Genomic DNA, 27,088 nt, shown 5'->3' on the forward strand with positions numbered 1-27,088 from the left:
TATTTATAGTAATGATATTCTGATAACTACCTCTTTATAATATATAAAAGGTAGGGGGTCCACCCCTACAAGGTACAAGGTAATATATTTAGGTAGGGGGCCCATCTAACATTGGCCCACCTAGTGAATATTTTCTGACTACGTGCCTGGAGTAGTCTATGCGTTATAAGTATTTAAAGTTTAGATGAGCGGAGTTGAGTGGTACGGGCTTGCCCCGCGAAATGTATGTCCACTACTTCGCTCATCTAAATTTTAAATTTATATCTCATAAACTAATAGCCTTAAAGTTGATTTACCATGAATAATTTATAATAATAAATAAATACCTATTAATGTAAATTGACAATTTTTATATATTATATTTTAAACGTTTTTGAATAAATTGTTTTATTAGATTATATTTGGTTAAAATTTAAATCAATATTGATGAATTTTGTACCTATGTGTGAAATAATGAAAACTGATTGTTTAAATTTTTCAGTAACCAACAAAAGGGTCACATAAAAGTTTGTATAGTGAAAATGTATATAATTTTTTTCTTGTGTGCCCATATGACTAGGGGGTGGGTGACCAGATTGAATTTAGCCATACCTGACACAGAGGTCTGCGCACGCCTATGTAACTTACAATTAATATAAAAATATTTTGAGAATTTCGAAAGAATACACAGTATTTAAGCGACAAGAAATAAACAAATTAAGAATGGCTTAATACAAATCTGGTCGGCTCACAAGGTAATACCATTGATTATACATAGTATAATGTACATAGTATATTATACTATGTACAGGGTGCGGCATAATGGACTCCCACATTTCCGAGGTGAATAAAAAAAAAACTATACAAGATATGGAAATTTTTTATTTATTAAAACTACATTAAATAAGGTTTTTTTATAGTTATTTTTTAAAAATAATATCGTCTAAATGATTGCCTTAACGAGCAACGCACATATGGAGCCGTTCTCGAAAGTTGTTCATTACTCTCGCCAGCATATCGAGCGGAATCGCGGAGATTTCTTGACGGATGGCCACTTTTAGTTCTTCAATGGTTCTAGGTCGATGTTTGAAAACTTCAGCTTTGAGATATCCCCATAAGAAATAGTCACATGGACTCAAATCAGGGGAGCGAGGAGGCCATGTTATGTTTTCCCTTAAGGAGATCAGGCGACCAGTAAACATTTTTTGCAATACAGCACGAGAACAACGAGAAACCACGTTGTTCACCTGACCACGACATTGTGACAACTAAAAACCTTATTAATGACCTAGCCCAGTGAAACAAACCGCTTTTATCTAATCAGTTTAATTACGTGCTAATGACGTTTTGAAATATGGCTAGTCTATTACAGATTATTTTCCAAAACAGCTCCAAATGTGCGTCAATCGAAAAGACTATCATTTGGACAATATTATTTTTGAAAAATAACTTTAAAAAAAACCTTACTTAATGTAGTTTTAATAAATAAAAAAAAAATGTCCATATCTTGTATAGTTTTTTTTTAATTCACCTCGGAAATGTGGGAGTCCATTATGCCGCACCCTGTATAATCAATGGTAATACTGTATGAGTTTATTAAATAAATTTGCTTTAACTTTCATAAGTAATAATATGTAGGTAGGTATTAAAAATATTATTAAGTATAGGTACATATTTTATACGACTTTTAAATAGTAAATGGATTTATTTAAATTTAATTGCATTGTCTTTATTATCAATAATTTATTACCTACTTACTAAATAATAGTAAATACTAATAAATACTATTAAGTAGGTGCTAAAATGCTACATAATAAGTAAGTGCTACCTAATAACTAATAAGGTCGACTAATTATGTTTTATTACATATTATTACTTTGAGTGTTAATGCTCAGCTGCCGCCTGCCAACAGGAGATATGTATAGGCACCTTTCATTGGAATTAACAGAATGTATTTAACAACTACTCTTCACTCTCACTTAATTTAATAAAATATATAAATGAGAATATTTTTCATCCAAATTCGAGTCATCTTGTCTTTTAGGACAGCGTATAATACTGCATTTAGAGTACCTATAAGAATATAAGATGACATATGAATACAATATGGTTGGTTGAGTTAAATTTTGAGACATATCAAATGTCGGCATGTCGCTGTATTTAATAGGTATATTAACTTTGTTAAAGTAAATCTAATACCGTACCTTGCACACTAACTTGAAAACAATTTAGGGGTAGTCTAGAATATCTGAAAAGTTAGGGTACTCAGTGTCTCAGCTCCCTGAGGCCTCCCCCATCCCCAAAGTCAATCACTGACTATTAAATATGTATACAGAGTACTTATGGAGCAAAATTATAACAAAATTACAAAATAATATAAAATAGTTGTCACCAATCACGATGTAGAAACGAACATAGGTGCAATTTTAACTTTTGACTTGGGGAGGCTGAATATATTAAAGGCAAGCAGACTATTGCAATATAGCATCTTAAAATTGTATGTTCTAGCCCCTAGGTTATGTCCAATTTGCGCCTATGGAGATGAATGATTCATCATTCACCTTTTCTTCGCAAAGGGCGCCGAAATAATTCTTGCACTGGTTGCTGAAAAAGCTAGAGCCGGCCCTGGATGAATCATATTATCTACTCTGGTTTTATACAATTCTACATCATGCCATCACAAGAGTAGGTACAGTAGTACATGACACAGGTTAAACGGATACGAAAATAACAAAAATAATATATTTTATAATATTATTATAATTTTGTAGTATAAACAATGATCATTGATGAATAGATATTTTAATTATTTTTTTTATTATAATAGTAAATAATTTACTACAATATGACTATAATTATTATAGTCATATTGTTGTAATTTACGGTACCTACTGGTTTGTTAGGTATATCCGCGGCCGGGCGTGTGAAAATTGTATAGCCCTGCCGCTAATATACCTATAATAGATAAAAAAATATGTACCTACTTACCTATGAATAATAATATATAATTTTATTATATTATTATAGATTAAAGTTTCCGGAACATAAATCTGGCACTTGTGTTAACAAATATTTTGAATTAATATTTAATTTTAATTATATAAATCTGTAGATCATTCGAAGTATCGAACCAATGACAAACAAAAACGTACTAAGTGTCTAAACTCTCGGATTTTGTTATACCGTTTGATATTAATTGTTTGGTACCTATATCGGTTTGATTATCGGTTTTTAAATAATCCATATTATGTATTATAGGCTATAGTGATGATACAATTTTTCAGAGAATCGTTGAATTATTAACGATATATATTTATTATTATGGATGGTGGCGAGATATCAAACTTGAATGGCGGAGCTATAAGGTTTTCATCACGGCTTTAGATAGAAGTGGTTTTCTAGAGTGGTTTTCACACTCTCGGCGGGGATATAACAAACCAGTACATATAATTTAATAAACTCTGTCGTCTGTTATGTAAGATACTTCGAACTACATAATTCCTTAAGTCTTAAGCGTTAATTTGAAACAATGAGCTAAGATTATCTTTGTTTCATATTTGAAACTAGCGGCATTTCCGAAGCTAGAGTAAAATATGACATTTATCAATATTGTGCTCATACCAACTTATAATTATTGAAATTTGTAACACTGCTTATCTGCGCGGGAGGGATGACACGACAACTACAACAACTGTCCACATATTATTATGTTTTCATTTCGGCTACAAAACACAAAATTACTATACGTGTTATCAATGTGAATTATTTATCAGTGTGAAAAAATTGTTGAAATTTTTTAACGTTGGAGCATACGCCAATTCTCCAATCAATAATTATCAAATTGTCTACTCAGTGACGAGTGTCGAGCGACGAGCATTGAGGACGAGTAGAAAATAGTGTACTGTGTATATCAAATATTACTTACTTATTATTTACATACATAATAAGTAATAACAATAACATACACTACACAATTATTATACTATCTTTAGTTTTTGCATAAACAATCACTGAGTTTAGCTGTTGTTGGTATTTTATATTTTTCACAGTATCTACAAATATAAGTAATTTTGGTGCTAAAATTGTATTCTTATTTTAATTCGATAACAGATTGCTGCTGGCACACGCCCCTATAATCCAAGAAGATAAGTTGGTGTGTATATTTATATTTTGTATATTATTTACAGCACCTACTATATAGGTAGTAGGTGATCGCGTCTGATTATTTATCAGTGAATGTTGAATTATAGTTGAAATATCATTGAATATATTTTTTCAGAAAAGTTAAAATATCAAAATGACGGATAGCAAGTATTTTACCACCACAAAAAAAGGTGAAATATTTGAATTGAAGTCTGAACTGAATAGCGATAAAAAAGAAAAAAAGAGAGAAGCTGTAAAAAAGGTAAAGGCGTTTACAATATTACTATTATGTTAGTACTATTCATTATTTTACCTAATAATTTAATGAAAGGTAGTTTAGGATTGAGACTAACTGGCAGGGCCAGATTGAGCTATTTCGGCCTTCCAAGATTTCAAATTTGTATCGGTTCTGAACTCATGTCTGGCCCCATCCCCTTATAAAATAAATTGTGTGACCATTCTTTAGATTCTGCGCTGAGCAATTATTTTTATATTTATTTATATTTTTTTTTTGTGTATGTGGAACCTTTTTAGAGCCGTTAAAATACTTCTGCTTTCAAGTTTAGAGAGTGGTTCCTAGAAAAAAATTGAATCAAATTTTATAGGGTCAGAATTCCCATTACTTTTCAAAATAAATTTTACCAATAATTTGGAAACCTTGTTGCACATGACAAATGTATTTATTATTTTTATTTGTATCTTATAATTATCAAATGTAATGTAACGAGCCCTAGCTAACTATTAAAATAGTCACTTTTATATAGGCCTAAGTAAATAACCTATCAATATTTTGTATTATATTATGGGGATGTGATATCCATATGTGTTGTCTCCGTCTTACAAGTGCGTAACATACCAAATTTTATGCTCAGCAGAACATGTGTAGTTCTGTTAATTTAAAAATTAAAGTGAATTTGACCTCTTATAAAATCTAAAGGTAAGATTATTATCTAGACAACCTCATGAGCTGTTTAATATATTTTAATTTTAGCGCGAGTTATGAGTATTTTAAAATTGTAAATTGTTTATACGTCTTAAAAAACTCATAACTCGCTTTAAAATTAAAATATATTAAAAAGCCCATTAGGTTGTCTAGATAATAATCTTACGTTTAGATTTTATAAGAGGTCAATTCACTTTAATTTTTAAATTGACGGAGCTACACGTGTTCTGCTGAGCGTAAAATTTGGTATGTTACGTACTTGTAAGACGGAGACAACACATGCGGGTATCACATCCTCTTAAATTATAATCATAGAGTTTTTGGTACCTAGTTCAGTTTTGTATAGCGTTTTAGTTAACTTGCTTATGCATAATTAAATTAAATCCTTTGAAAAGTACAAGTTTATGATTATAGCTTTATTCTAAATAAAAACAAAAATTTTGATTATTAAACAATAAAACAAATAGTTTTTATACAATAGCCTAATTCATGCAGATTTCAGAATATACTGTAACTAAATGTCATGTCTTAATGTAATAAAGTAATGAATAATTATTTATGATGTTGTATTTATTTAAAAGTTAGAATACTTTTACTTTTGATGCTATTTTTGATAGGTTATTGCGTCTATGACGGTTGGGAAAGATGTGTCTGCTCTATTTCCTGATGTTGTAAATTGTATGCAAACTGATAACTTAGAACTGAAGAAACTTGTTTATTTGTATTTGATGAATTATGCTAAAAGCAATCCTGATATGGCTATTATGGCTGTCAATACGTTTGTTAAGGTAATATTTCTCACTATTTATCGCTATATTATAATTAATTTAATACCGTCTTTATTGCTCAAAAGGATTGTGAAGATCCAAATCCGTTAATACGTGCTTTGGCAGTGCGCACCATGGGTTGCATCAGAGTCGAAAAAATAACCGAATATCTATGTGAACCATTGCGTAAATGCTTGAGAGATGAAGATCCATATGTACGTAAAACAGCTGCAGTTTGTGTTGCTAAACTTTATGACATCAATGCACAACTAGTTGATGATCAAGGGTTTTTGGAACAATTAAAAGAACTTTTATCAGACTCTAATCCTATGGTAATTACTTATTTTCTTTATGTTGTATAAAAAAATTATTGTAATTTATTTACAAAAAGGTGGTCGCTAACGCTGTTGCTGCTTTATCTGAAATGAATGAAGCTAGTATAACTGGTTCTCCATTGATTGAAATGAATTCACAAACTATTAATAAACTTTTAACTGCGCTGAATGAATGTACAGAATGGGGTCAAGTGTTTATTCTTGATTCATTAGCTAATTACAGCCCAAAAGATGATCGTGAGGCACAAAGGTAAATATTAATTAAATTATACATTTTATTAGATTTTATATAATATAAAAAGCTAGTTATATTTGTTTAATTAAGTATAATAGCTTTGGTTTTGCACTAACAAGTAGTTTAGTTTAGAAAAACTGTAATTTAAAATATTGACACATTCACTGTAACTGTTGGCTATAAAAAACATAGTTATTACTTATTTCTTAAATATGAAATATGAAATATTGCCCTGCTATTAAAATAATTTTATTTTTAAAATCCCATTCTTAGAAAACCGTTTTATTTTTATTCAATTTATTTGTAAATAGTTATTTTAATTATATTTTTAAAAATATATAACAATAATATGAAATAAAATATTTGTGCTATTTTTAAGTTGTAACCACAAAATTGAATACATAGAAAAATATCTGTTAATCATTTTTAGTTTTTTAAGTCTCCCTAAATCAATTAAATGTTTAATGCTTATGTTATTAATTTAAAATTGGATCAGTTTATTTCATAGTTTTTTGGTTTTATTTATTTTAGTATATGTGAACGAATAACACCTCGATTAGCTCATGCTAATGCTGCAGTTGTTTTATCTGCTATCAAAGTGTTAATGAAACTAATGGAAATGTTGCCAACTGATTCTGACTTTGTTACTACATTGACTAAAAAACTTGCTCCACCGCTTGTTACTTTATTATCTACAGAACCAGAAGTAATTATATGATAATTTATTCTATAATATGTCTAAAATTCAACTAAACAATTATGAATTTATATATTTTAGGTTCAATATGTTGCTCTCAGAAATATTAATTTAATAGTGCAAAAGAGGCCAGATATACTTAAACATGAAATGAAAGTTTTTTTTGTTAAATATAATGATCCCATTTATGTCAAACTTGAGAAACTGGATATTATGATACGTTTAGCATCACAAGCTAATATAGCACAAGTTCTTTCAGAACTGAAAGAGTAAATTAATTTTTTATAACTAATTTTTTATTTTAACTAACTTCATATTAAAATGTGTTTAGGTATGCCACTGAAGTTGATGTTGATTTTGTGCGCAAAGCAGTTCGTGCAATTGGTCGATGTGCAATTAAAGTAGAGCAGTCTGCTGAACGTTGTGTGTCTACACTTTTGGACCTTATACAGACAAAAGTAAACTATGTAGTTCAAGAAGCAATTGTCGTTATCAAAGATATATTCCGGAAATACCCTAACAAGTACGAAAGCATAATATCTTTATTGTGTGAAAATTTGGACACACTTGATGAACCAGAAGCAAGAGCATCTATGATTTGGATAATTGGAGAATATGCTGAACGTATAGATAATGCTGATGAACTTTTAGAAAGCTTTTTGGAAGGTTTCCATGATGAAAATACTCAAGTTCAATTGCAATTATTAACTGCTATCGTTAAACTATTTTTGAAGAGACCTACTGACACTCAAGAATTAGTACAACAAGTCTTAAGTTTGGCTACCCAAGATTCAGATAATCCAGATTTACGTGATCGTGGTTTTATTTATTGGAGATTGCTGTCCACTGATCCGGGTGCTGCCAAAGATGTTGTACTTGCTGAAAAACCATTGATTTCCGAAGAAACCGATCTTTTAGAACCAACTTTACTTGATGAACTTGTATGTCATATTTCTAGCCTTGCCAGTGTTTATCATAAGCCACCAAATGCATTTGTTGAAGGACGACCAGGATTACGAAAATCTTTACCAGCCAGGTAAAAAAATTATTATGATAATTTTTAATTTCTATTCGTACATATTCCATTTATTACAGTACAGTGTATACTTAACATGCATTGCTTATAGAAATGAAAATACATCTGCTAGTAATGTTCCTCAAGCTGCAGTTATACCCGCACCACAAGAATCTTTGATTGGAGATCTTCTTAGTATGGATCTGACTACTCCAGCTGTTGTTCCGACATCTGTTCAACCGCCTTCTGTCGATTTACTTGCTTCTGGGTTAGATTCATTATTAACCACATCTGACTTACCAGCAGCTTCGTCATCAAATACAGGTTTGCTTGGTGACATTTTTGGATTTACACCCACACCAGTATCTTATTCTCCGCCTAAACAACTTTGGCTACCAAGTGAAAACGGAAAAGGATTAGAAATTATGGGAACATTTTCGAGGAAGTATGTCAAAAAATATTAACATAATGTATATTATAGGTGATATATATTATTTAATTTTACTGTTTTTTTTTTTTTAGAAATGGACAAATTAGTATGGATATGACTCTCAAGAACAAAGCTATGCAACCAATGAGTGGATTTGCTATTCAGTTAAACAAAAATTCGTAAGTATTTATTTGATAAAATATTGAATTTGTTTTTTTTTATGTTCTCAGTCATTAGAGGGTTAAAGTTTGTCTATAAAATAATTGTCAGCTGATTTGTCTAATTTCCAAATTATAGTTATTAACATAAATTATTGAATTTTTATTAAATTTTCCAGGCATCATAATCATAATTCAAAACTTATATAACAATTATTATCATCACCAAAAACTTCTGGTTTGTTGGCCTTTAGTTACAGTAAATGTAAATATGTGTTTAATTTGTGGTTAGGTTACTTTTAAAATAAAGTAAACTATTCTATTAGTAAGTTAAAAGGAAATTGCAAATTTACTTGCAAAAAGTTTAACGATTCTCCATAATTTTATAAAAAATGACATTTCAACTAAAAAATACCCAAAAAATACAAAATAAAATTGTTACCATTGAATCCTGTGTGGCAAGTTGAGTTTCTATAAAGACGAACCTTGAATGTAAGAATTAGAAAATTTTTTTAAAATGCATCAAGTTCCAGGCCCTACTAATAAGTAATGGTATAATGTTATAGATACCTTATGGTGTTATAAACTTGGCGCCACGATAGAAGGAACCCGTTTTGCACATGCAGACGTTTCCTTTGTGTTGGTATATTTCAAATGCCACCCATTTACCGAATGGCACAAAGGAAATGGGGCCTTGTAACAGTCGCTGTCGTCAGTCTACATACGCGAAACGGGTTCCTCCTCTCATGGAGCAGGGTATAGTTATAACTAACCTATATACATTTTTTTGGCAGTATAGGTATAATATTGAATATTGATGATGTAGGTACATTGTTAATAATTTAATGTTATACATGAACAAAATGTATAAGTATTAATTTTCGGAATCTTTTATAATATTGATGATTATTATCTTAGGACTAAAGCTTTCGGAATCCTAAGTAAATTTAATTGTTTTTAATTTTTCTTAAATATCCTAGCCCCTAGGTTTTGTCATATATATTTATATTTATAACTTATATTAATAACATGGAAAATAACATGTTACTCTATAGAAATTACTTTTAAAAAGTAATTTTGTTACAATTGTGAATATAAAATATAATAAAATTACTACAGCGTTATTGCAAAAGTAATTTTGTTACAGTAATTTATAATTTGTGTTACGTTATTACCCAACACTGCATTACTGCATTGTATGTAATAACATAATTAGTTTTGTATAACTTTTTTTGTAAAAGAAAACAATGTTATTTAATAAACATATTTATTTGTATGTTTATTAAAACCAAAATTAAAATTCTGTAAATTTTCTCTTTTTAGTTTTGGCTTGACACCAGCCCGTCCGTTACAAGTATTAAACCCATTATTGCCAACCGCGTCTTATGAAACCAGCTTAGCTCTTGCGACTACTGGACTTGTGCAACGAATGGAACCCATAACTAATCTTCAAGTATATATTTATTTGCTGTAACATGAATTATGAAATACATTTTTTTTAAATTTACAACCATGTTATAGGTGGCAATAAAAAATAATATTGATGTTTTATATTATGCTTGTATTATTCCAATGAATGTATTTTTTATCGAAGATGGTCAAATGGATAAGCGAGTATTTTTGAAAACTTGGAAAGACATACCTGCAGAGAATGAAGTGCAATTCACTTTGAAAAATGTTCTTTGCAATACAGGTAGAAAATGAATATAAAGTATAGTATAAAACTATAAAGTAATACCTTATGACCTCAAATCATTCAACTGATATTTTACTAACATTAAGTTGAATAAATTAAATTGTTCTCATAAATTCAATTATTTTCTTTTTTTTTGTTTGTATATAAATTTACCAGTTTATTTTTTTTAAACTATTTTGTTTTGTATTTTTAGCAGTTATTACTTATAGATATTAATATTTTTCAGAGGCTATTGTCTTGAAGATGTCACAAAATAATGTGTTTACAATAGCTAAAAGACACGTTGAAGGCCAGGACATGTTATACCAGTCATTAAAGTTGACGAATGGTAATTGGGTGTTGAATGAACTTAAAATTCAGCCAGGAAATCCAAACATAACTGTAAGTAATTTAAGTAGTTAATTCGATTTATGCTGGGTTGCATGACAAACCAATACATTTAATGGCTCAATAACATTGAATGGATATGGGCCCTTTAATGGCTTTCATCATGTTGAAGGGACCATTAGCTCACTATTGACTTGTTAAATGTTTGGTGTTTATTCATGCAACCTAGCATTAAACTCATTGTTAATAAATCCATATTATTTCCTTCCCGAAGGTTAAAAAAATTGTGTTATAGATTGTTTAAAATAAAATATATCTAATAATTTCAAAGAACAATTATTTTATAACATTTATTATAAATATTGTATAAAAACCTTATGTAGTTTGTTTTGTTATAATTTGTAAATTATTTTATGTTTAGCTTTCATTAAAGTTACTGGCTATGGAAGTTGCACAGGGAGTTTTCCAAGCATACGATGCTATCCTTCATTCATAGAAACTTAAATTAATAAGTAAGTTAATTCCAAGTATTTGTATGAGTTGTATAACTGTAAGTAGGTAGTCATAATATAAGCTTTCATTATCAAATACATACTAAAGTATTTTAATTAAAATGTTAGCTACCTATTTATTTATTATTTATTCACAATACATGAATATTAAATCGAAATATGTTTGTTTTAAAATTAAACTTTTTTATATTAGCATTACAATATTATTATGTTGATTTTTTTTCCATTATGTATTTTGTTATTTATACATGCAAATATTATTTAATTATAATATTATTAACATTTTTTTTGATAAATATTTTTATTGAAGTAAAATATACTACATTTATTTAAACCTTACTCAAGTATTAAATAAAAATATATAATTATAAGTTATAACCATATATAGATAATATTATAGCAAACAATAATAATATATTATAATATACATATTATTAGTTATAATATTTTTCATGTTTTAATGACCATTCATGTATTCCTTCTTAATTTTTATCCGTTCTTCTAATGATGGCATGTATGGCCTTATTTTGTTGTTTTTCCTTTCTTTATAAATATTGTACTGAAAGCAAAATATATTGACAATTAAATATAAGTCAAACATTTTGGCTAGGTTACATATTAATGTTCCTATACATTATTTTTTTAGATTCTGAGCGGAGCGAAGAAGCTATTGGTTTTACAATTGTCTTTATTTTTTATTTTTTTTCCTGTTACAAAATTTCTACCAGGAATGCTTTGATTTCAACATATAGAACTTTATATTTTAGCAAATTGGATCAAGATGGTTCTTTAGAGAGGTCATTTTTCGATAGTTATTAAATGCCGTGGGAAAAACCACGAAAAATTATGAAAAACCGCTAAAAATGGGATTTTAATTTGTAATACTTTGTTTATCACCATAGAAACAAATAAAAAATTATAATATTAATTCAATTTACATGATAAAATAAATAATAACAATATAAAATATCCAGACTGACAAACCATCTCCGCTCAGAATTGTTTTTCTTATACAATGATATTATATCATTAAATTCAAGTCTAATACAATCCATCATATGATGACTCACTTTTAATCTACTGTACAGCAGAGCGACATCCACTTACCTGATTTTTTTAATTTTTATTTATTCTTCAAGATAATGGGCCCCACTAAACATGTTTGTATGGGGGCCCATAAAATTAATATTATATAATTTAACATTTTTTCAAAAGAAAAGGAAATGTAATAAGGATTTAATTTTTAGTGCATAAAACATACCCAAAATGTTTTACAGTCTTTGTAATTTTCTATTTGCGGTTCACATTTGGATTTATCGCCAAAACTATCTTGCAAGCATTTGAATGATAATCTTTGTTCCTGTACAGCAAAATACAGTTAAATGTAGAGTGTTCTAGTTTTTGACATTGAAAACAGAATGAATCAAATTAAGTAATAATAATTTGTATTATCATTAAAAGTGGGTAAGCAAGATGATATTCCAGAAGTGTAATATATTGTATTTTAATTATAAACTTACTTATATCATCAACTGTAATGATATAAATAAATTATAAAGAGCCATGATAATAATACCTATATATATATTAATAAGTTATAATCGGACTATAATATGAAAATAACATAGTCTGTGATATAACTGAAATGATATTACGTTACCTGCAAGCAAGGATTTGAATCTCCATTTTTAGCTTCTGACATTTTAATTACAATTCAACGAGATGATCTTATTAAAGTTCAATGTGTAAGATGTAGAGCTGAGCTGTAGAGGTATAATTATCATTAAATCATGCTTTATTCTAGCGAGTCATGAGATGATAAATATAATATTTTAATTTTAATTAATATGTATTATAATTTTTCAATATGTTATGTTTACTATATATTTAGATTTTAGTAGAAATTGTATGATGTACATATTATATTATTATATCGGCCGACGTCCATCGACACAGTCAGCGACTGATGACTTGAGAATTGAGATAAAATATATTTCTTATCAATAAGTGATATCAATCATAAGTTAACAATACGATTTAAATTTTAATCGTGGATTAAAATGTGGAGTTAATATGGGTTAACGACAGAGTTTTTTTTTTAACTGGGAGTTAACCAAATTGTGGTGATTACGAAGTATGTGATAACAAAAACAATAGAGATAAGACCGTATTTGTGAATGGAAAATTGTAAAATGTAAATAAAATTTAAATTGTAATTTGTAACTCATGTCCTAATGAAAATATTTGAATTGTTTATTTCGTTTTAGAAATGTAAAACGTTTGCTTTTAGTATTCAGTTTATATCGAGTTTATTACTTAATTATAAATGTTTAATACAGCTTATTGTGACTAATAATTAACCTTTAACATTGTTCTTTTTTTTATTGACAACCAATTTCAATATGTTGTCATCAAGTGGACTACAGCCATCCAATCATACATTGAGGCTTGTGGATAGAGATCGGTTAGTGGCCCAACGTGTAAGAGTTATACCTGACGAGAAGCTAATATGTAAGACAACAGAAACAGCCAAGCCTCAACAAAATTTGTTGAATAATATTTTTGATTTGTCAACTGATTTTGATAGTATTCAAAATTCAAATAGCGTTGATCTACTTGACTTGGGTAATAGTCAAATGTCAACATTCTTTCGCGATATTTCAGAAAATCAAAAAACATTGTACAAAGAAGAAAAAAAAACGGCCTCCACTAACTATAAAACTATAAATGGATTAGGATTTTACTATTGTGATTCATGTCTATTTCTTTGTTTAAATGTCAAAATTATTTTGGATCATAATGAAAAAAATCATCTCTTCCATAATAATTCTCTTAAATCTCCACAGAGAATAAAATGTATTGGATGTGATAATATATTTTATTCAGTAAATGTTCTTCGAGTAAGTATTCACTTTATTGAATTGCATTATTATTTTACTTTCTTATCATCAAAGATCACTATTTTGGTGTTACAATTATATATGTTAATCTTGTTTAAAACAATTTAAAAATTATTATTTTGTGTAAATTATCTATTAACTCCATTGTCTATAATTTAACTTAAATTATAGATACTGGAGTTAATATTTAATAATTTATAATACTTACAACATTTCTGGAATACCTACATTTACTAAAATATTTTATTTTATAAAAGGAATAATATTTCTGAATTAATATTTGGTTAGGTATTGACTTATTGTTCATGTAAAATAAATTAACTTTTTTTTAATCTATTGTAAAACGATGTAGGTATAGATTAGGAACTTCTGTGCTTTTTTTTGGAACTTTTATACTTTACGGAACACCCTTTTTAGCACATTTTTTTTTGTGGAGGACGCCACTGATGTCCGCGTTGCCACTCGCTTGGTACGCTGAGCTCGGACAATACAATCAAAAATATCATTCGACTTGGTATGCAACACCACCTCAAGTTGGACCCAGAATAACCACTCTTTATCCATTCTTATCATTTTCCCTACTCTTTAAATATGACCTTTGAAACTATGTCCGAGCGCCAAATTCTGACTTAACCATCGTTTTCAGTGTACTTAACTACATCAGTTTCAAAAAAAAAAAGGTGTCCCGTAATATAGAAATATACTCTTGTTATCTTACTATAAATTATTTTATTAATTTCCAATTTTTTTATTTTCACTGATATATGAAATTTAATTTCACATTCGGAATATAATTCATAGGTTAATATTTTAAATTTCAGTGCCATTTGATTGAAGACCATGCTGTCGTTTCTAATGAAGTTGATGGATTAGTTCAACTTGTAATTGAAGCTAATAATGAAGACATTTTATACAACAACGATAGTAAATATATATTACATATTATTTTAAAATAGTAGTTTTGAAGTAAGTAACAATTAAAAATGTTAAACATTTCATAGATGATGAAATATCTCAAACTAAAAACAATAATTCAGCAGATTTTAATGATACAATACTGGATACTTCTGAGTTTGGTCATAAATCACATTTCATTGACACACAAATCCCAGGTAACATTTTTATTTTATTACTTAAATATTAAATTAGTAAAAATACTCATTGTATATTAAATTACAAGTTTTAATTATTTTTTAGATCGGATACCCAATTGTTATTTTAATATCTAGAATCAAATAATTTGAAATATTATACTTAGTATAGACTATTAAGACATTAATTCATACAATAAATGTAGAAACTACAAATAATTAAAAATCAAAAGTATTAATACATAATATGATAAAATAATAGCTATTGGTATTAATTAAATTAATTATAGTGTTTAAAATGGTTGGTATTATTAAACAACAATAATTCTGTTGTCACTACAATATATAGCATTTAATGCTTAATACCCATAATAATGATTATACCCATAAAAAGTATTGTTATTTTACTACATCATAATAATTATGATGTAGTAAAATTAATAATATAATATAATATAATATAAAATTAATAATTATTATTTTACTTAATCTAATCGAGACCAAAATGCATGATTTTCCTTATAGTTTTAGGGCCGTTCCAATAACCTTTAAGCATTATATTCCAGTAAATAAATGGTAGTGCATGTTTTTTCATTAAAAACATGATGCGTAATTCATTCCCTTGGTTTATTGGAAATGTTTCCAATGGTTTAAGATCATAATCAAATTCTGCTAGAATGCATTTGCTATATCCAGTAACTAATGGACAAGATGTGTATCCATCATATTTTTCTTTTATGTTCTTACCATTCATCACATTTATCATGTTTTTAAGAACAACAATACTTTGTGCTGCTACTGCAGCTCCTGTTTTTGATGTCGGACAGCTCGTACAATCTCCAATTCCAAATACATTTCCATAAACATTGTGCCTTAATGTATAAGGATCAACATCTAAATACCCAGCACTGTTGCTGAGACTAGATTTCATTAGAACATCTGGTGGACCCATTGGTGGAGTTACATGAAGCATAGAATATTCTAGTGATTCAGTTTTATTTTCTTCATCAAGAAATTCAAAAGTGGCTTTGTTCTGGATAGAATCTATTTGTATTAAATTTTGTCTCGTGCCAACAGAAATATTACGTGCATTACATATTTGCTGTAACTTCTGTGCATATTTTTTAACTCCAAATATTGCTGGTGTAGATGTTTTGTATATAATATTTGCCTTGTTTCTTTTACCTTTTCTTCTTAAATAGTCTTCTGCAATATACATAATTTTTTGAGGAGCTCCAGCACACTTAATCGGTGTATTAGGAAATGTAAATATTGCATTTCCACCATTGAAATTCTGCAAAACTTGATAAGTTTTTTCCACATATTGAGATGAATAGTTTGTACAAACTCCACTATCTTTTTTATCAAGGGCTTCTCTTAAGCCAATGATTTGGTCATAATTATATTGCAATCCAACAGAAACCACCATATAATCATAATTAATTGTGTCTCCATTTGATGTCGTCACAATATTTCCTTGTGGATTAAAACTTTTGACTTTGTCCTGGATCCAATTTACATTTTTTGGAATCACTGATTTTGTAGAAGAACAAGACTGAGAAATAGTTTTCATACCACCACCAATCAACGTGAACATGGGTTGATAGTAGTGTTTATCATTTGGCTCCAGTATGATCAGATCACGTTCATATTTTGAGAGCTTAGCTGCCATTGTACATCCTCCAGAACCTCCACCAACAATTAACAATTTACAACTATGCTGAAAATTTCTACTAATTACACAATTTGAAAACATTGTGAAAAAAGTTTGAATTTGTTCTTTGGTTGTTATTAATTTCTGGATTAATAGTTGATTATGTTTATGTTTTGATATATTTTTCAAACTATCACTTAATTACGCTGATATGTCCGAGATTATTTCTGTTATCTATTAATTCAACAAGTGATGACTAATAATTTTATTATACATACAACTTACTATCCAAGGTTAAAATATTTTATTAAATAACATTATAATGTTATGTTCAACAAACAGTCATACTCGCTATTTCGTATCGTGTAGGTTGTATAGGTCTATAGAAGTAGAGTATTCACCTTTGGCGGTGAAATTTTAATCATATCGAGACATTGAGTATTGAATATTAATGTATTATGTAATAATATACAATATAGACTATGCTAATCGTGGAGTTTCGGTGGCGGATTATGATAAATATACGGTTAACTACTTAACTCGTTCACTGTGCTTCCTGTCTGTGTACTATAGATTATTACACCGACACAGTAAGTTGATAACCGCGTTCTCAGAGATGCGTGGATCTGATTTAAAAATAGAATATTGTTGTTCACCTTTCTCAACGTTTGGTTCAACACTGTATTCGGTCAATCGCCGACGTCCGTCCGGTGTTTCAAAATCAGCTGTAATAGTATGACGTCCTGTTTAACATTTCCCCGATGATTACGTATTTACGTGCGGATAAATAATTACTGATTGTTGTAACAGTGTACCAAGTACTTAATATGTGTCGTAACCAGAAACGAACTGCTTGAAAATAATACGATTTATTAAACGAAAGTTAAAAAAATCGTTATGTTCAACTCGTACCTGCGATTGCGTGGATTGTACGTACTACCAGAACTAAGAACTGTAGAGTATAAACTGATTACTGATCAGTTGTAGTCGTCGTCCGTCGACCGAACGCCACGATTATCCGTACTCCGTACCCCCCACAACAGGTGTCTACACGGAATTCAAGATTCTGTTGGTACGGACTGTTGATACCCTCCCACCCACACACCATTGTCACACAACTTCAATGTTGACTTAGGTGAAGGATGAAGTTCTGTTACTTATGCATTGCGTTCGTGGTTCGTCGTAGTGCCGCATATTTTAGGTACAAGATACTTATAGCCCTTAGCCCATAGGCAGTACGCCAGTACTGTAGTAGTAATAGGTTCTTCGTTACAAACATATTTTTAAATTAATTTTAAAAGTGAATTTGCAGGGTGCTGGGTGTTGTGTTTATTTAAAAATAATGTTTAAAAAAAATGTGTACGAATTCACACCATTCAATAAATATTCAAAATAGCCCTATCGAATTTTTGGCTATAGATGAAGGAAAAATTATATGGGTACCCGTACCTGATTTTTCTTTTTTTTTTTAATAGCTCAACATGATAGACGATTTAGTTGTTTACCATTCACCAACAATTAAAAACGGTGTATTGCAAGTTTTAATTTCTTCTCAATCAATATAATAACAAATTGACCGTTCTACTATATCTAATTAATAATAAATAATAACGAAACGAAAATAATAAATAGTTGTTATCGAATACTTTCGGTTCGCACGCATATTGTAGGGAACAAGGGAACGTTTATTATACAAATAATGCAGAGTGAATACTGATAGTTTTATTGTATAACAGGCCATATATAAGAAAATATAAGAAGTATATTTTATTTATTTTTTATAACTAATAACAAATACTATAATTATGTAAAATGTATGTTTATTTTATGTCTATATAACGTTTAAAAAAATAGTTTCTAAATTCAATATATTTCCCGTGATATTCCAAGTACACGATAAAATAGAATCATGCTGTATTTACATTATATTGACATTATACTTATTGATGCTCAAACTACGCGTGTAATAATGTTTTGATAATTTTATCCTTCGTGGCTTTGCGGTTCAGTACCTATCATATCTAGGGTTTTTTACGGAGGTGTGGATATAAAGATTTTATTATTCTAATAGACATATTCAGTAAACACATATTAATATTATTATATACATGTTGTATTGCGTTCAAAATTTGGTATCCCCTCGTAGATACGCCTCTGTTGCGGTTTATATGCGCCTTCCACATTTATGTAGGTATACGAAAACAAATACAAATTTAACTGCAATTATTCTGAAAATCGTTCAAGGTTTAAATAGTTTAAAATTAATCTAAATATTTTGAAAATATCATCATGTCTAAAAAATGTTTATATTTAAATAATTGATGAACATTTAAATTTACGATTATTTGTTTTTAAATTACAAAAAACGAACAAAATCAATTATGTTGATAAATTGTTTGCATGAATATTCCGGGTTTTCCGATTATTTTGAGAAGTACTAGTCATTTTCACTTTTAAGTCCCTTAAAGTTCTAACTTGATTAACTTTCCTACAAGAAAATATATCGAAAATTGATAATTGAAGCACCCATTTATGGTCACCAATAAAAAAATGTGGTATTGTATACAAATCCGTTTCCTAATTACTATAATAGTTTGATAGTAACTTATTGAGATGCGTGTCATGAATATACCAAGCATGCGCACCCTTATTTTCCTTTAATGAATAACTAGTTTAATTCTGATTTTTATAATTTTTAAATATAGGGTTTAACTTACGTAAGTAATGTCCTGTGGGCTGGATCCCACTTATTTTTTATACTTTAAATTATTATTTTTTTTAAATTTTGATGTAGGTACCTATGTCCTATACATTATTCAAAATTTGAACGAGTAGTTTCTCAGTTATTAAAATGTCTAGTCTAAGGATAATAGTCCTTAAAAATAGTTTTACAAAAATATAAAATAATTACAACGTAATATTGGATTTCTTCTTCTTTCTGGGCTTTTACAGGCCTTTAAGGCCCGTCGCCGCAACAACATATTGTTTCCAGTCTTCTCTATAGTTTGCACATTCTTCTGCGTTTCTTACGTTCAGGAGTTTCAAGTCTTCTTGTACTCTATCCACCCATCTTTGTCTGGGGCGTCCTCGAGGCCTCTCAGTGTCGGGTTTCCATTTAGTTATTGATCCAATCATTCCCTCTGACCGCCATACATGTCCCGCCCAACTTGTAAATATTGGATTTAGTATTTACTATACATACTTGGACCATTTTTACAAATTATAAATATTGATAGTTTAATATAAATTACTATAATGTTCAAATCACCATAACGTCCATATATCTTCCCTTAGATCATATACCTACTATGTATGGAGCCATCTCAGTTGCATAGCCAGTATTTTTATTTGTGGGGGGGGGGGGGGTTGACAATATGTTTACCTTTACACAGAGTTGGTTTAACTAGAATCCCCCATAAGGGATTCGATACCGTGATTTTCTGTCCTTGTCTATCACACGCGCGACATAAGTTTTACGTGTGTTCTTTGCCAAAAATATACCAATTGATCAAATGAAGCGATAAGAATTCTAAAAATAGATTTGAATTTTTCGCCAAGTCTACTTCAAATTGACTTTTCCACATTTTTGATTTTTTGATTTTAATTTCTCCAAAAGTTTAAATATAAAAAAATTTTTATTACTCTTTTTTAATATAACTATTTTAAGAATTTGGGGGATAATATCAAAAATGTGGCAAAGTCGATTTCAAGTAGACCTTACGACAAAATCAAATTTTTTTTCAGAATTCTTATCGCTTCATTAAATAAATTGGCATGTTTGGCAAAGAACACGTCTAAAATCCTATGCGCGTGTATAAGACAAAGACAGAAAATCACGGAATCGAAATCCCTTTTAGCATACTGATGTCGAGGTTTTATTTTAAGTTTTGGTTCCTGAACTGTTATACATATTTGTATTTTCATTTTGCAGTAACTTTTATAGACCGCATAGAAATAATTTAAGTAACCCCCAAAACTTCCTCTAGTTACGCCATATATACGCACATAATATAAGCCATGAGTGATGAATCACTAAAATATAATCTAGTTGCTGAATCATTATCCTTGTACACAAAGTTAAAAACTCATAAACTTTATTTTTCTGTCTGAAATTTTATTTGATACCCATATTAAATAATTTATGTACCTATCGATCGTATTGTATTACCTAATATCTATACAATTTTACTGTTCTAATATACAATTACAATTTATATATAGGTAGGTATACTCAATAATAATAGATAGTATTTTGTAATATTATGATAATAATCTAATTTTTATTCAAAATAATCAACGATTTACATTTTATAATTTTATAGCTAGGTAATGTATTATATAATTTTCCAGGAGAAATTAATTCTACTGAAAATTATCATTCGAATGATACTTGTGATGATTCTTGGGAGTATCAAGAGCAAGCATCCAACGGACTTCAAGAAACAAACACCATTGAAGATACAAATATTATAGAAAAACATTTAAGGTTAGTAAATCATGACTTTTACCGTAAAAGTTTTACGATGGGGTTAATGAATGAAAAATGTGTCGAATGAAGTTAGATTGAAGAAAATGTTATTAAATACTTAGTTTCATTTCACTGTTGCTAGGATAATCGTGTTACGATGTATATATTATATTATATTTATATATATATATATACATATGAGTTTAATTATGACTAATAACCATAAATAATGAAATAAATATGTGTACAAAAAATGTATTTATATGGGTCAACTGAGTTATTTAAGCTACTCGTTTACAATTTTATAATTGCGCTTAGCTGAATAATATTATATAATATAAATTTATAAAATATATAAATTTGTAAATTATTAAATCACTAGACTATGGAGATAAAACAATATTATCAATATGTAAGTGTTATACAAACAATTCAACAAGTTGTATGAGTTGTATACGTAATTATACTCTAACACTTTCAAGAAATAATTTTAAAATTTCCGTGTACCATGTATATAAAGGTACCCAGGTACTTTATTGCTGATTATTCAAAACTAATATTTAATATTATTATATTGCTCTGTATAGAAGCATTTTAGTTTTTCCTCTAATAAAGCATATTGTTTAGATTTCCAGAATAATCTGATATTATATATGTGAATCAATTTTGTGGAGTTGTATGAAGTTATTAATATTTTGCTAAGTATGATTATTATTTATTTAAAACAAATATTGCGCGATAAATAATTGTAATAAAAATAATCAAATAAAAATATAGGTATAATATATTGGTATGTTAATAACTCGAGCGTTCGAGTTTTATCATGATATACCGATTAAATTTATAAATCTATTTTCCTAATTATTTTTAAGATATTACCGTATTTAATTGGAGAATGTTATCCATAATTGGAATTTTGAACATTTTTATAAAAGAAATTTAAGAAATAAACCTAGTATTGTACTTACTTTTAATGTATTTTGTATTGTTTAATTAGTAATTACTCTAAAAAATATACGTATTTGTAATGGTTAATATTGTATATAGCATTGCTATAGTTATTTATATTACGCAAAAAATATATATATAAATTATATTATATATTCAAATATTTTAGGTGTACCATTGGAAAGTGCAAAGCTAGGTTTGGCACAGAAGACAATTTGATGTATCATATAAAATGCCATTTAGACGAAAAATTTAAATGCATAGAATTCGAATGCCAGTTTACCGATTCAAAGTGGTTATCTATGATGACACATTTGTGGAAAACTCATGGTATAGACGTAGAAATGTTCGGTTGCAGCCAATGTGGATTCAAAACGAATAGGTATGATATTAACTAAATTTTTATGCATTATGCATAAACAAATATTTTTAAGTAAAAATCTATAAGCCTAATGAAAAAATAAATAATTTATCATACAATAAAATAATAATATAATGCCAATTTAAAACCTTCATATCATTACCTAAAATCATACAGAATTATCTGTTGAGGGAGGGGATGTTAACATGGGTTAGACAATACCATAATATTTAGGTAGTTAGGTAAGTAATAAGTTAAGTATTTAGGCATACGTATCTCAGAACAAAAAATATAGTTATTATTTTTATGACATTTTCAATAGTTATGGTCACTTCAGGAGTATCATCAATGGATGGTTTCTCTGTTCACACTATTTAACGATACCTATAAGCAAGCTCCCAAATACTTATTGTAAAAATTTACCGATTGTATTTTAATTAATAAAAACACAAAAAAAATACTATGATGAAAAAAGGGGCTCTTAGATCAAAATCCAGAAAAAACTGTAGGTTTGACGTATTTAAATTGATTTACAAGTTTACTATATGTTATTAATTATTATGGAGGTGATTTAGAATATCTATTTTTTCTGCTGTGATAATATCTATATAAATAAAAATATGTTATTTTTTAATTATTTATCATGACACTAATAATATTCGGAATATTAAAAATCATCACTATTCAAACCTAGTAAACTTGTTAATCAATCATAATCAGTTTTCTAAATTAAAATCCATCAATTTTAATTTCCATCATTATTTAATTATTGTTTACATTATAATTTTTTTGGTGATTATTTAATCTTAACTATTTTCTTATAGGTATGTGCCTTATATTATTACGTGTGGTGTATTTTTCATGTTATTAATTATGTGCTGTTGTCACCCCAGACATAATTATTAAATTATTGAAATCCATGCATTTCCAGTCTGTACAAATTGAACACATTTCATAAAAACATCCACAAACAAGAGAAACCGTTTCTGTGTCCGGTGTGTAAGAAAGGATTTAAATCGATCAAACAGCTCAGGAACCACAAGGTACGTACTAAAATGTATGACAATATATAATATAGGTACTATTCCCAGTTCCTCACTCGCCAGTGTCCATAATATATTATCTACTAAAATGGCGTAGTTATAATTATTTGTTTCCCTGCAAAAGATCGGAAATTATTAATCAGTATATTATATAAAGATGAAAGTTGTAATGTTTTAATCTCTGCGATCTGCTCGTATTATAAACCATATTATATATACTAGCTGTCCACGTGCGAGCACTTGGTCGCCCGTAATAAACTAATAAATGCCATCTCTTATAGGATTCAAATTTATTCAATTCGTTATTCACTACTCGTTGTAAGGGTGTTCAAAACTTATAAACAATTATAAATAAATAATTACTCAATTATAGTTACCTAAGTTAATACAATATCTAGTCGAGTACCCATGGACTTATAAACTAGGTTAATAGGTGTATGCGTCGAATGTTTTTTTGTTTATGCATTTTTCATACGATTTTATAATTACTCAACCAGCGCCAATCACCAACAATGTCAACGGGAGCATGGGACACAATATTGGGATCACGTATAAAAGACTTTGAATTGGTATTTAAATATACATATTATAATTTTCTAAAAATTTCGTTAAAACTCAAATGTGACTGTATGAAAAAAATATAGTGATCAGTCTTCGTAATCAAAAACTTGGTTTGCCAAAAATGAAAGGACACATAACAGCCGAACAAAACAGTGAATTATAATATTGACTGATGACAGAAATATTATAATATTCTATTTCACACACAGAAATATTTTATATATTTGAAAAATGTATATTAAATTAAAGAAAATTGGGTATGATTTCGAGCCTATGATTTTTATTCATTGAAATAAACACCAACTATTCATCAGACGAATTATTTACAATTTCATTAAGTTAAATAAAAATTGCATTAATTTTATTTTTATTTTACTGGAATTATTGAAATGATAAAATACAATTAATGTTATGTAGTTCTTGAATTTAAAAAAATACGATAACTTAATTATAGAAGATAAGTTGATTTAAAATAATGGATTTGTAGTTCAGGCGCATACACAAAAAAATTGGGGTGGGGGGGGGGGGGGGGTCATAGTATATATATGTAATAAATTGCACTACTATTAATTTTTGGTAGAGGGGGTGGGGTTTGAACCCTCACCCCTCCCCCTGTATACGCGCCTGAGTTGTACCATAAATTTAATCATGGTACTTTCCTTGTTTTTAAGATATTCACGTTAAACTAAAGGAATATTATTATTTATATCTAATAAATTCCTTATAAATTTTAAGAACAATTTCTTTCAAATCAGTATACAATTGTCATAATTTAATGAAATTTAAATAATATTATAGTTTATACAATATAATATTGTCGTCTTCCTGCAGGCGATCCACGTGAAAAACGGGAGGTCGTCGCCAAAGGCTGAGCTGGTGTGCCAGCACTGTTGCCGCAACTTCAGCACCAAGCACTTATTGTTCCAGCACATTTCCAGCGTGCACATCGGGGTGCGGCCGTACACTTGCGACATCTGCGGGTACGCGACCGCCGTGGCCAGCTCGCTGAAGCTCCACCAGCGGTTGCACACCGGCGAGAAACCGTTCGCGTGCGACGAGTGCGGCTTCCGGACCGCTGACCACAACACCCTGCGCAAGCACAAGATGCGGCACACCGGCCGCAAGAATTACACGTGCCCGTTGTGCGACTACTCGTGTATACAGGCCTGTTCCTACAAGAATCACCTCAAGTCCAAACACCCGGGTACGGTACCTTTACTTAAATATGATATATTTCACACGATTTGGTGGGTGCGTTTGTGTGTGCGGGGTGGGGTGGGGGGTGGCCCCCTGCGTCGTATATACACACGGTCAGTCGTTACTCGTAAAACAAAATTTCACGATTAAAACAGTCCGATTATGTCATATGTACACACGCAGGTGTACTCTTTCCCTCGCATTAGCGAATCCTAAATTCATCCCAAGAGGGGGGACGAATTTTTAAAAATTAAATTGTAGCTTTTTTTAGCTAAATATTATAATTATAAAAATAACGTAAAAATACAGGCCAAGGTGGGATGCGAAGGCCGCTTTGATCCACGTGTATCCGCCACTGACTCCTCATCCGTGTTTTACGTACCTATACATACCAAAATAATATTTTTATTTTTGTGAATCTACTACCTATGTATAAGACTCGACAAAAAAACAAAAACAAATGATGTGAAGGTAGTTGATAAAAAAAATTAGAGAACAACTTAATAATCATCATTTATATTTTGAACTGTTGGGGTTTCTTGGCTGCTGCACTCTCGTTTTTCCACAGATAATTATTATTATAATATATTAGGTATTTTTTTTTCACTCTTGTAAATGCAATTTAGATTTTTTACACCCATTGCCGGAAATCGGGGGGGGGGGGGGGGGTGGTGCTTGAGGGTCTGGCCCTCCCAAAAGAGTCCGCTAAGACCCTACTTTATTAGTATTGTAGGATTGAAGCCTCCCCACTCACATTGATGTTAATAAATTAGCATAACCCCCTTGAAATTATAATGGATTTCCGCCTAGGTCACCTAGTTACCCAATGGGAATAAATTTATAACATACAATTTAAAATTTAGGCTTTGAGTGATTATTTTGCTTTATAGTAGTTGACCTAGTTGGGTTAGATTATATTAGTTATAATAATAATTAATAAGATATTTTATGTTATATCGGCATAGGAATGGACGACGGTTTCGTATATAGCTGTAACATGTGCAATTTCAAGACCATTCGTAAAGATATATACATGCTACACATTGTCAAACACAAGGAAGAAACTATACATATTAATGACACATGTGACCCAATCATCGACTTGGACGAGGTAAGTCATAATAGTCAATAATAATAATCAATGTGACGTAATGTATATTAGGTAGGTATGTTTGATATGTTTATCAATGACTGTTGTTTCTTTTTTTAGATGCTCAATGAAAAAGAAAAAATACAGGCCGAAATTGTTGAACAACCGTATTACCTCTTCAACACTATCAGAGTTAAGCCAATAAACACTATAAACAACGAGACTGTAGAGAACACTATCTAAAGGTTAGGGGCCATTTTATTAGGGTTCATTTTAATTGCTTGCTAATCTTTAATAATTATCTTTGTGTTGACAGCTGGTTTCAATAACAATGATATTTTGTTGGCAGACAAATTGTGCAGAGGATTTGTCTCAACATTTTACCACCAGAGTGGTTCAAAACTATTGTCGTTACTCGTTAGAGCAACCAATCAATTGTTAGAAAAATTGACTGACTTTCTAATAATTGTTTGATTTTATCACTATTTTATTGAAAATAAATACATTTTAATTTTAAAATCCAATTGGTTTTTATTAT

At 29.2% G+C, this 27,088-nt stretch overlaps 4 protein-coding genes across 5 annotated transcripts; 2 read left to right on the forward strand and 2 right to left on the reverse strand.

The window, feature by feature from the left end:
• Positions 1–3,688: 3,688 nt before the first annotated feature.
• LOC100167849 (AP-1 complex subunit beta-1) lies at positions 3,689–11,683 on the forward strand. 2 transcript variants are annotated; one of them, XM_008185343.3, is made up of 15 exons: positions 3,689–4,008; positions 4,090–4,132; positions 4,259–4,384; positions 5,683–5,853; positions 5,919–6,164; positions 6,224–6,417; positions 6,934–7,108; positions 7,181–7,368; positions 7,431–8,135; positions 8,227–8,559; positions 8,637–8,723; positions 10,026–10,155; positions 10,224–10,395; positions 10,625–10,779; positions 11,147–11,683. In XM_008185343.3, exons 3-15 carry the CDS (start codon positions 4,277–4,279, stop codon positions 11,219–11,221), a joined length of 2,739 nt encoding a protein of 912 aa, XP_008183565.1. In that variant the 5' UTR covers positions 3,689–4,008; positions 4,090–4,132; positions 4,259–4,276; the 3' UTR covers positions 11,222–11,683. The 2 variants fall into 2 exon arrangements, with proteins under 2 accessions (XP_008183565.1, XP_008183564.1); XM_008185342.3 differs by having other exon boundaries at positions 3,705–4,004.
• On the reverse strand, positions 11,314–13,315 carry LOC100573975 (coiled-coil-helix-coiled-coil-helix domain-containing protein 7). The gene is made up of 3 exons (XM_003244815.4): positions 12,898–13,315; positions 12,499–12,597; positions 11,314–11,796 (listed from the first exon to the last, which is right to left on the reverse strand). Exons 1-3 carry the CDS (start codon positions 12,937–12,939, stop codon positions 11,695–11,697), a joined length of 243 nt encoding a protein of 80 aa, XP_003244863.1. The 5' UTR covers positions 12,940–13,315; the 3' UTR covers positions 11,314–11,694.
• An 18-nt stretch (positions 13,316–13,333) lies between these two features.
• On the forward strand, positions 13,334–27,074 carry LOC100573808 (gastrula zinc finger protein xFG20-1). Its single transcript, XM_003244813.4, has 10 exons — positions 13,334–14,137; positions 14,959–15,061; positions 15,139–15,249; positions 21,233–21,368; positions 22,468–22,680; positions 23,591–23,702; positions 25,095–25,467; positions 26,426–26,571; positions 26,671–26,795; positions 26,867–27,074. Exons 1-9 carry the CDS (start codon positions 13,640–13,642, stop codon positions 26,791–26,793), a joined length of 1,815 nt encoding a protein of 604 aa, XP_003244861.1. The 5' UTR covers positions 13,334–13,639; the 3' UTR covers positions 26,794–26,795; positions 26,867–27,074.
• Positions 14,847–17,872, reverse strand: LOC103309578 (sulfide:quinone oxidoreductase, mitochondrial). Its single transcript, XM_029487299.1, has one exon. The coding sequence runs from the start codon at positions 16,982–16,984 to the stop codon at positions 15,719–15,721; it is 1,266 nt and encodes a 421-aa protein (XP_029343159.1). The 5' UTR covers positions 16,985–17,872; the 3' UTR covers positions 14,847–15,718.
• Positions 27,075–27,088: the final 14 nt, after the last annotated feature.

The sequence above is a fragment of the Acyrthosiphon pisum genome, chromosome A1 (assembly GCF_005508785.2).
Source record: "Acyrthosiphon pisum isolate AL4f chromosome A1, pea_aphid_22Mar2018_4r6ur, whole genome shotgun sequence".
Taxonomy (NCBI): Eukaryota; Metazoa; Arthropoda; class Insecta; order Hemiptera; family Aphididae; genus Acyrthosiphon; species Acyrthosiphon pisum.